A 12,105-nucleotide genomic window follows, 5' to 3' on the forward strand; every position below is an offset into this window, starting at 1 on the left:
GCTATCTTCTTCTTCAAGATCAAAATGATGAGCTTTCATGAGAATTATACATTATTTCTTTTGTCTTCAACTTAGAAACTTCCTAAAGAAACTGACTCACATTATTATTCCTTTTGGGGGGATGATGATGATGATAAGATAATAAATTATATTTTTCAAACTATTTTGTATTTGGAGAATTTCTGTTCCTGAGGAAAGAGAAAGAATGAGGACAATCTTCTTCTTAATAAGTCTAAGATCTGCAATTCCAATTCATGGATTGTGTATGATTTCCACAGATTCTCTAATTAGAAGGAAGCTTCATTTCTTTTGTCTTATAATCAGATATATATATATATATGAAGCTTCCTTCTAATTAATAATGTAATATTGTACTTTCATTCTGTCACCTAAAGAAATCAAATGAAAAACATATTTTTATTGTTTACAATTTGGGATAAAAATTTAAGACAATACTCACCAAAATAGAATGTTTTTATCATTCATACTCAACAACAAGAAGTTTCAAACTAGACTTGAGAGTTATCATATATATATATATATAGCTATAAAAAAACAAAAATGAAGGAGGACCAGTCTAGTTATTATTTGAACAAATAACAAGATATGTCTTTTCTTTGGATATTGGTAGTCTATTATGGAAATGTAGAATTATTCTCATTCACCTAATCGTCATATTGGCGAGTAGTTGGCCTCTCAGAACGGTGGCCATAGCTTCCTCCATTTTGGTATTTGTCCTCGTCAATTTGTTCTTGTTGTTGTTCATATCGCGCACCACCACGCTCATCATTATGATTGTCTGATTTTTCATAGTCGTCTTCTTCGTAGTGCCTATGGTGTCGTCGACGACGTTCACGTTCATACAATCCATCCACTTCTTCCTCCGGTTCATCACGATCATAGCTTCTTTCCTTGTAGCGATGCCTATCTGGTTCATCATCTTGATGATTATTATTATTGTAGTCATACTCCCTGTCACGTGAACGCCCTCTTCTGTCACCGTTCGGATCTTCAACTTCGTAACTTCGTCTATCTCGTTCCCTGTCCCTACCCCTGTCTCGGTGGCGGCCATCTCGGTCACGATCACGGCCTCTTTCTCTTTCTCTTGTCGTATCGCGATCTCTGCGATGCTTTTCCTCCCCCCTATGATCACGATCCTTTGGCTTCTCATAAGATCGCTCACGAGATTTCTCCCTATCACCCTCTCTATCTCTTCCCTTTTCACGGGATTTTTCCCTACACATGATGGGGTGAACATCACAATCATTCAACTGAAATTCAGATTCAAAAAACACTAACTGTGTTTGGGAGAGGTATAATTCCAATTCTTTTGTTTGTTTAACAATTCAAAACTAAGAATTCAAATGAAAGCACCAAAGGTGTATGTAGTATTACCGGTCTGCATGACGATCATCGCGTGCCCTTGGTGGCTCCTCTGATCTTGGTGGCCCTCCAGATTGCAGTTGCTCTCTGATATTGTGAGAAACAGGCAAATCAGTAAAACTGTTCATAAATATAGCAATTAACCAGAAAAACAATACAATATCGGTGGAAATAGTCAAACTAAACTAGACAATGGTAACAACCCACTAGTATTTAGTATTTTTTAGTATATAAACGTACTCTCTTAATTTATATAAAAAAGATCAGAGGACTTTAAAATCCCTCACCATATCTCTCTCTCTAAAAACTCACAATATCCGATGTAGTAAAAGTATACAATCGAGAAACAGGATAAAAGGTATTCCATCCAGAACCTATGCATTGATCTATAGTAAAGTAACAAACAAAAGAAATCTGAAGATGTCAAGTGCTCCCTGAGTTCATGGAAAAAAGAGAGCCATGTAGCTCATATTTTAGTCAATGCTAAGATTTTTATTCACATTGAAAGTAATCAGTAATCAATCAAAGGGAAGTGTATTGCTGGATAAGAACTCCTATTCATTAAATAGTTAAAATTCACATCACAAGTTCCTAATTCACATCTTTTCTTTTTCTGAAAAAGGCCAACTTTTTTATTAAAAGGATTAGAAAGGGGGAAGGGGGAAGGGGAAAACAAAGCAAGAAAAAAAAATGTAATGAATCTTCTGATACAGGACATATTTCAAAATCATTCATCATATATGCATGATTGCATGTTTAATAGCAGTTCAGCTAACACAATGAAATTAGGGGGAGCCTAGTAAAATTTCAGAAAATGAGAGTGAAGAAAATTATAAAAGTTATGCAGATTAAAAGATCTCCTATTGTCTACATGTTATAGGTAGTGGATGCAAACTCTATTAGATATACAACCATCATTGCATTCTTCCCTCTTCAAAATTTAACTAAAGTTGTTCAGCAAATACATTGAGAAGGAAACATATAAGGAACTACTAAAATTCACATAGAGTTTCTAAAGAGGCTTGTGAAAGTAAAAGGCATCCTAATCAATTACCTCCCCAATTGTTTGTGATTTACATCTTCACCTCCAATCCTGGTGGTTCCTAGACCCCCACCAAGTCGACGAGGCTTCCAGTTTGGAACTGTTCTACCTCGTTCAACATCGACAAGCACTCTTCTGTTATCAATCTTTGTTCCATCAGCTTGTTTATATGCAGCTATAGGAAACACATGTAGGGCTAGGAGTCAGGAAAAGAAATAAACACGCACATATAAAATATAACATCGATCTATACAAATTACAGGCAGACCTTTCATGTCTCTTGTGTGCACATACTCTATGAATGCATATCCCCTAGGTTTATTTGTTACTTTGTCTGCAACTAGTCGAACCTGAAATAGAAACAATAAATCATAAGGCTACCTACAAATATCAGTTATATTAGCAAGCAACATAAACTTGCGAATGATACTTCAATATATCATCGTGAAGAATTTAGTCAAACTACAGTAAAAGAATCCCAAATGGCACGGCATTTAGGCACTATGCCTGTTAAGCCATGCTCACCTTAAATCATAGAGCTCCATAGGCCAGACGCATCACCAACTACAGCTAGGTTTGCAGAAAACTGATGTTCAAGGGCAATTAGCCATTGTGGAACACACTAAACTCCCCTTACCAATAGGGATTTTCATATACATCCAATATGGAAACAGTTTTCTGAGGGAAAAATGGTATACAATGTACCTTTTTCAACAGAAGAAACACTTGACAGCCCTTTAAGACAAAATAAATAAAAGAGAAAGTGGTACCAATACTCCCTATCAATTTACCTATTGCAGTAAAAGGTTGTCCATCTGCTTTTCTTGCTCGAAAATAAAGGCCAAAAGCTCAATGGATCAAGGCTGAATCTTAATATTCTTTTGATAGTGCCACACAAGATGAAGCAGTCATTCAACAGTTATAGGTTGCACAGAAAAGTAAAGTCAAGTGAAAATTACTTTGGAACAAAATAAATGTCCCCTTACCAGGCATATTGCTTGCAAATTGATACTCCTAACAGCACCTAAACTAAGAGGTTTATTTTCAATTTGGATTATAATAGTTATAAAGTGATTTTCTTATTTGAACTTATGTTTTTACCTTGTGAAAACATAATTCGTGCACTATTTAAAAGAAATGACGAGGGTGAAATAAGTTGGAAAAGGAACAATGTCATGTACAAGAAAACCTTTCAGCTCAAACATGATCTAGTGATGCTACTTCAGGATATAAAATATCTTCATGTAAAATTATAATAACAACCTGTATGATAATTCATTCAGGCATAACTGAAGGTTGGCTAGCAAGAATTTGCATTTTCCTATTAAAAGAATACATGGATAGAAGAAACACTCCAAAGCATGAAGCTAATTTTATTACTTTAAGAAGAAAAGAAAGGAAACAGAGTGGATGTACTGGCAACAGATCCCTGACAAAACCAAAAGTCAATAATAGGACCACCCCCTGGGATTTTCTAGTACCTACCCGCTTGATGGACCCATAAGCCTCAAATTCCCTTTTCAGATTACGCTCAGTTGTATCATAGTTCTACAAGAAGAAATATACATAATCTTGTCAGCGTGTACACACAAACTTAAAAAAATTATGAACACATAGGCAACATCACCAACCAGCTTAGCAACAAATAATGTCTTGTATGGATCGCCAGAAATATTTGGGTCATTTTGTGGATCATCTACAAATAATTCAGTATTGAGTAAGAGAATATTATACTCGTAGTATCTCATATCATTCTTTCAAAAAAATAGAGTGATCCCACATTTCTCAAATTCCTCTGTAGCCTTTCTTGCACCTTCCTCTAGCCGTAACTTGTGAATTCTGTCCTTTCGTTGGGCCTGAAATATTATGTTTCAACAAAAGTTTCAATATACATATGTATTTAAGAGCGGACATTAGCATCCAAGATATTCCAAGAATAAATAGGCCACACTGGCTAACCATTTTTAGCATTTTCAGGAACTGAATCACTGTAAAGTTATCCATATCAACAATATTATCAACTAAAATGTCATATAAAATAGGAGCATTCAAGTAAACTTCATATAAATAATCAACTTGCTCAACTAACAAATTCAGATCAAACAACCCAAAACAAAGTCCCGAACAAGAAAACCCTCAGAAGATTTAATACAGCATTACATCTTTCCTTCACAAGATCTCTATCTAACATTAGATACCAGTTGTCCCATTTCAAACGTTATTTCTTTAGGATATGACCCCCACCACAACTTTGTGCCTACCAGGTTATTTGGTGATGCAATACATATAACTTATAAGAAATGTATAAGAATGTCAACATCTCAAAACTAATAAATACTAATGAAAATAGCCCCAATTCTAATAAGTACGAAGTTCAATGGGAATGACCTCCATGATCACAATGGGAGGCCTATCAATTTGTTAAGAAAGTAGGAACTGCAGAGATTTTTTTTAGAAGTAAATAAGGATGCTGCTATCTTCTAACAAACTCCCCCATCCGCACAGGGAAGGTGGACCCAACAATTTGTGTAAATAGAATAATATCAGGACGAAGCACATGAACTCTCAAGGCATGCAATGAATAAGACCCTAAAATGTAAATAATACAGGTTAACAGTAAGTCAAAACCAAAGGCCTATACAATCAAACAAATAATGCAACTTACAGGAGTCTCGGACTTCTCGATGGGAGGTTGATACTCTGGATCATCTTTCTCAGCAAAGAGACACACAAATTGAGCCATTCCTTACACCAAAGTATGCATATCAGAATTATCACGAAGATAAGAAAGAAGATCAAATAGATGTTAATCCAGCTTAGGAAGATAAACACCAGTGTAAGGGAGACATTTTCTCTTCTCTGGAGGTGGCTTATAATCCAATGGTGGTCGAGCCTCGAACAATTTCAAGATATTTGGTGTCAAACCAGTAGGATGAGTTTGTCCAATCTGCATTTAGACAAATTTGTTCAGTTTCATTGAAAATTCCTTGATGGTCCAGTGCACATGGAAAGTAATCCTAACATTTTAGTGGCTTTAGCAAGATATCGAGAATATCATGGCCAGCAACTATCAACGAATGTAACAGGTGTGTATTTTTGTCATAACAGTGTAAGATAAGCTACCGTGTATCATTCAACAGAATCAAACTGCTCAAATGATATTACATATCAGCTAAACCAGCATACTCCATACAAGAAATCGAACAAGAAATCGAACAAGAAGCAAAGAGCGTATGTAAAGAGATGGAGCACACACAAATTATAATACGGAAAGAGTTGGGGAGAATTACCAGTTTTAGCTGCATGACATTTGTGCGGTTCTGCACCTTGGGGCGGACTGGCGCGCCGGCGTAGCCTTCCATGTTTTCGATATTAGGAGTAGTTCAGCTTCTTCTTCTTCTTCTTGACTTGTTAATCGGTAGGAAAGACGTCGGACGGAGAGGATCTCATGGACCTCCACAGATCGCGGCTTCAACGGGAGGACTGGAGAGAAGAAGAAGCTCGCTTAAAATATGAAACCAGGATCTAGCATTTAGGGTTTTCTTGTTCTCTCTTTTTTTTTATATATTTTTTTACTTTTTAGTTGAACACTTTCTGGTGTGTCGTTTTGAAATTAAATGAACTTCATTCTTTCTTAAGATACTTTTCGAAATGTCTTTTATCTTAACGACCTGAAATGTATATATTATTACTTTTTAAAAGGTTAGGATAGGATGGATATGGATACCCGAGGTTCAAGTTTTATTTTCGGGTTGACAAAGAGAATAAAAATGGTTATTTAGTTCGTAGTTCGTTCAAGTTCGAGAATGTAATAGACTAAAACTTGAAATATGAATATATTAATAATAAGAGAAATGATACAGATCGCGACTGGGGCAGCGACTGCCTACATGGCACGATAGCGTGGAAAAAAAATTAAACGTGCGCTTCTTCCTTTCAAACCCTAAGTCATTCCCCTTTCTCCATTACGCCCTTATTCTTGTCGCTTCAACTTCCGTCCTAGCGCGATTATCTTCGTTCCGCTTCAGTCGCGCGATCAAACCCTAACAGCCTTCAGTCTTTGTTCCTTCCGCCTTTAGTTCGTCTTCCTTCCGCCTTGAGTTTCGACTTCTTCGTCGCCCGCAAGCTTCCGTTTATCTTCCTTCCTCCAGCCTTCAATTTCGACTTCTCCGTCGCCCGCAAACTCCGTTCTCGGTTCTTGGTTCTCCTTTCTCTCCTTTCGATTTTCGTTCTATGTTCACGCACTTCAAAATGGTAAACTCATCATTTTTTACTTGAGTACTGAACACCTACAATTCAATGTGACATTGTAGTCTAACTTCCGACTCTATTATTTTAGGATTCAGATAAACAAATGGTCATCTATGATGTAGAGAAGAACAAAGTTAATGCAAAGAAAAACGAATCGAAGAAGACAGCGAAGAAGAATAAGAAAGTTTCGCAAGTTGAAAGGTAGCAAATTATGATTCCTCTTAATGTTATAACTTTTAATTAAACTGAATATTGGAATCTCTTTTGTTTACAGTGTTAAGGTATATAAGAGGAAGACAATGAAGAGGAAGTCAGACAATATTGAGACAATATTGAAAGGTAATTGTGCTGTCATATTTTTTTAATTGCATTGTCATATTATATGAACTGCGTTGTCATATTCTATTAGAGCATTGTCATGTTTATAATTCAGCTCATGTTGTATCCATTATTTGTCATAATTATACTTATATTTTGTCGTGTCAAGGAATCTAACAAAAGGAAGTCTGACAAGGTTCACACTTCCTCTTGTCAAACTTGTAATTATGAAAAAACAATGAATATATATTATAAACATGACAAAACTGTGACAAAATATGACAACTGTAAAGGTAACCCCAGGTCTATATCCCGTTTCATATCTTATCACGTGTCAAGAGACACGTGGAAATATGGAGGGACTACAGCGAGAAAGCTCGAAGTTCGATGCGTTTCAACCTTGGTTTGCGTGATAGACATCTTTTAAAATAAAACATTTAGTTTTTAAAAGATTTTTGAAAATACCTAGAACGGTAAGAAATTAATATGTAAAAATAATTAATCATTTGTTCAAATTTTAAATAATTTAGGAGGCTAAATGACAATTTAACCTGAATCCGATTTAAATTAATTAAACATAATCAATTTAAAGATTATTTATTTGAAAATTAAAGTCGCCAAAAGATTTTATGAAAATCAATAAAATGATACGTGTGCAAACGTATTTATACCAGAGTTTCTGAAAAAAAGTGGTCCGTTGTCTGTTTACGCTCGGGAAAGGGATTTCGCGCTAAGTCATCTACGTCTGCCTAAGGACGGTTTTTAAAATTCTTCTAAAATAAACAGAGTTGGCTTCTATAAATCTAATTATAATATTCTTTATCTTTAATTAGTAGTCCAGGGGTCCTAAATGAGAATACGCTTTAAATAATTGTACAAAATTATTTAAAAGAGGTGTGTATTTGTTGTGTCGATGTTCAGATTTAACAAAACCTGAAAATATCATAGGAGAATGTCAGAATTTAAAAAAAATTCAAAACGGGTCATTTATCCAAAACATTGGTTTTAGGAAATATTCTGAAAATATAAAATATCATTTTCTGACCTTTCGGGATTATTTGAAAATAAGTTTGGATTGCAAAATTACAAAAATAATTTTGGATTTTGAAAAGTGGAACTAAACAAGCCTTAGGACCGGAATCTTAGGGTATGGGTTCAGTTTGACCGATCTAGGCTCGGTCAGGCTTGGTCAAGACAAGTGGGGTTCGGACCCTAGCTCGGTCTTATGGGTCAAGGGAATGGAGAGCTCGGTCTTGGGCTCGGGAGGCTTGGTCCCCAACTCGGGTGGCTCGGTTAGAGACTAGGAGGCTCGATCCTAGGTCAAGTCTACTGGTCTAGGTGCTCGGTCCTAGGGTTATGTAGCTATCGGTCCTAGGTATAGGGTTAGGGTCAAGTTTATCGGTCCTAAGTCAAGTGAGGGCTCGGTCCTAGGGTTAAGTTTATCAGTCCTAGGCTAAGTGAGGTCTAGGGTTAAGAAGCTCGGTCCTAGTCCTCGGTCCTATGGTTAGGTTTATCGGTCCTAGTCCTCGGTTCTAAGGTTAGAGTGCTCGGTCCTAGCCCTCGGTCCTAAGGTTAGAGTGCGCGGTCCTAGCTGAAACATCTTTACTAATATATTATAACTACATTGAAACATCCCTACTCATATATTATAACTACTAATAGGTATGAAAAGGAACATATACATACTCAAACAGTTAGATCTATTAACATTGATATCATTAGCGGAAGCCATATAATACTGGTCATGTTTAACATATAATTCATATATACATGCTTCTCAATACAGCCAAAAAAAAGCAATAACAAGATAAGCTAAATTCCATCACAACTATCATGATTCTATACAAGTCTTATGCACATGCTTCACTTTAACAACCAAAAGAAGATAGATCATTCTTACTATACAAGTCTATTATGTGCAGACTTCATTTGACAGCCCAAAACATACACAGAACCACATCATTTCTGGCATGATACCATGCAAGTCTTATATACATTCTCCATTAGACATTCAAGTAAAGATCCAAAAATATAAGCTAAGTGAATATACAAAAAGACAAGTTAAGCCCATCAGTCTTGGTCTCTCCTTCCACACTCATTTCTATCAAATTACTCCCCTCCAAGACTCAATCCTTCAAATGCATACTATCTATGGATGTGTACATACACCACACAAGCATAGTGAGTCTAGTGACTCAGCAAACAAATAAGTATTTAAAACATGTTGGAATGCTTTGCTTTTAAAAGGGTACATGTGCATAAAAAATGTTCATCATTTAAAAAGAAAATAATATGTTTATAAACATCAAAGACATGTTTAGAGAAATGATATCATGGTGTCTGTACAGTTAAATCTTGAGCCGTATTTTGACCCTAGACCATTTAGAGTGAACCTGAATACAAGGAATCTTTTTGAGCCGTAATTTGGCTAAGCACAATTAGGAGTCCATTCCTAAAAGCCCTTGACCTATTTGGACCATCTTTCAGTTTGGACAGTAGTAACTAAAGCTATCTTATAAACTCTGGTCCCATAATAATCAGCCAGTATTTTTGATTCAGCTGACTAGAGCTCATCATGGCCAGCCTCCTCTCATTTCCGTCAATTCTTGTTCATCAATAATAGGTCACCATATATGTATAAATCATAAGGGTTTGGGATTCATCATTTGGTAAACATTATCATATTTGAGAAAAATAGTTTGTTTATCATTCATGCTTGTCAATAAAACCATGTTATGTCATAAAATCATGCTATTCAAATATATATGCAGATTATACAGAAAATACATTAAATACATAATTGTATGTGGGTTTTAAAATTGGGTTTGGAAAGAGTTTTCCTTAATTTCGAAATTGGCTAAAAAAATGGTCTTTGCTAAGGCTGTTTGTCCTTCCTAAGCTGCTAGATGCTTGTTTTCCATCAAGGCTGCTAGGCCTCGTTGTTCTTCAAGGATTCCTAATTGTTGGCTGTTTTAAAAGACTTCTTTAGAGAATTTCTTCTAAGTCTTTCTGAGAGGGAACTGAATTTTTCTAATGAATAATGGTAATGGGGTGTAAGGTGGTCTAATGAGCCAGTATGCTAGGTGGAGGGCATGCAATCTGTGCAAGTGAGTGTGTAGTGGAGAGTTATTAAAGTGCAAAGTGTTTTTGTTATTAGCTGCCAAGTGTGGGTTTAATTCTTATTGACCAAGAGAGGGAATACTTCTAATGGATTTAATCATTATATATCCTAATTCTATGGTGAGTCCCTTCTACATGTTGTTTCACACATATAATTGACAAGTAAAATTTATATTCGTGATCCTAATTGTAATATCAGATCCATTAATTATTTGTTTCAATAAAAAACTCTAAGTATAATTTATTTGTGATCAAATAAGGGTGAAAAACTCAAATAATATGTCATTGCCACTAATTAGCCTCCTATAACATGAAAAGATGCACATGGGCATAACACTAGCCATCGGTCCTGGCGGAAGAACATTGGTCCTACTCCACGGTCCTAGTTGAAGAGCACCGATCTTGCCCCACGGTCCTAGCTGAAGAACGTCGGTCCTGCTCCACGGTCCTAGCTGAAGAACACCGGTCGTGCTCTACGGTCCTGGAAGAAAATCATCGGTCCTGTTCTACGGTCCTGGTAGAGAATCACCGGTCCTAACCCACGGTCCTTGCTCTGTTTTTTCGGTCCTAGGCTAAAATGTTAGGATCGGGTGTTCTTATTTTGGTCCAAAATTTTAGAAATCCATAACTTTTGATTGGGATCATGAAATCATGATTCATAAACTACAGTAAGTTCATATGATCATGAAGAACAAAAGCCTAATATAAATTACGATTCTGAAGCCCTTATAATGATCAATTTTAAAACAGCATTTCTAGGTCAAATTTTAGGATCTTTTTAAATTAGGCCATTTCAAGGCCTGATTTTTGTTTCATTAGCTTTGAAATAATGAATATAGTTGATCTAAACCAAAACAAGAACATCATAGATCATTAAAATATTTTTTAAATATTAAATCAAAATTCAATTTTTTTTTCAAAAACTCAATTTGATCAAATATGATCAAAGTGATGAAACAGTTGCTTAGAATTCATTCTAACATATAAAAAATCATGTATAATAACTAATTGGATCAACAAATCCATACTAAAAGTAAGAACACAAAATTTCAAAAATCCAAATTTTTATGTTTTTTTCTAAAATTTCAGTTTGATCAAAACATGATTAAAGATGTTTGGAAATCATTCAAACATATTTACAAACATGCATAACAACTAATTGAATCAAAAAATTCGAATTAAACTCAAGAACATAAGATTTTAAAAAAAAATCCAGTTTTCAAGTTTGATTTTCTGAAAATTTTGATTCATATGGATTTGATCCAATTTCTTTCAATAGAAAGCATATGTGATGTATAGAATGACTCTCAATAAAGAAATTCTATAATCAACGTTAAGAACAAGATCAAACCGAATAAACAAGAAAAATTGAAAAAATAAATAAAATTTTCACTCACAAATCGTGATACAAACGATATGGATGCATACCAACAGTGGGAGAACACTCTTGGGTGTGTTGGAAACTATTCAAGAGCCTGGATTGAAGCTTGGATAGTCGAAACAGGTTTTTGACAAAAATCAGTTCGCCGGAATCTTCAAAGCTTGATTTCAGGTGATGAAATCCGGTGATTGATGGTTATTGTTTGATGATTTGGTAGTGAAATGGTAGGGGTATTTATAGTATGAGAAGGTCGGTTGAGGAGTGTTAATTTGAGATAATTTTAACCTTCGGCGAGCTTATCCCTAAAATCCTATTCGACAGTTGGTTGCCTTATCTACAGCGGGATCAGGCTGGAGGATAAGAGGGAAACGTAGGCGCTGGCGAGGGGGTCACGTGGCCAAAAAAATCAATAGATTTGATCGTCTATGGAGGAAGCTAGAGCTTTTGGAAGGTTGGACGTCGGCGAGGTCGCGATTTCAGTGAAGGAGACGAGCCAAACAACGTTGTTTCGGGTAACGGGACGCCGAGTTCCGTCAGCGGTTAGACTAATGAGGTTAGTTTGTCCCGTTAGTTGATTCAATGTGAGCGCGCGCACGTGGCTCCGCCACAT

General features: G+C 35.8%; 1 protein-coding gene across 1 annotated transcript; it reads right to left on the reverse strand.

Moving 5' to 3' along the window:
- Nucleotides 1-398: 398 nt before the first annotated feature.
- Nucleotides 399-5,967, reverse strand: LOC124920775 (U1 small nuclear ribonucleoprotein 70 kDa-like). Its single transcript, XM_047461328.1, has 10 exons — nt 5,716-5,967; nt 5,258-5,372; nt 5,091-5,170; nt 4,206-4,281; nt 4,057-4,121; nt 3,911-3,973; nt 2,694-2,775; nt 2,438-2,600; nt 1,396-1,470; nt 399-1,236 (listed from the first exon to the last, which is right to left on the reverse strand). Exons 1-10 carry the CDS (start codon nt 5,785-5,787, stop codon nt 666-668), a joined length of 1,362 nt encoding a protein of 453 aa, XP_047317284.1. The 5' UTR covers nt 5,788-5,967; the 3' UTR covers nt 399-665.
- Between the last annotated feature and the right edge of the window lie 6,138 nt (nt 5,968-12,105).

Source organism: Impatiens glandulifera, chromosome 1, assembly GCF_907164915.1.
Source record: "Impatiens glandulifera chromosome 1, dImpGla2.1, whole genome shotgun sequence".
NCBI lineage: Eukaryota > Viridiplantae > Streptophyta > Magnoliopsida > Ericales > Balsaminaceae > Impatiens > Impatiens glandulifera.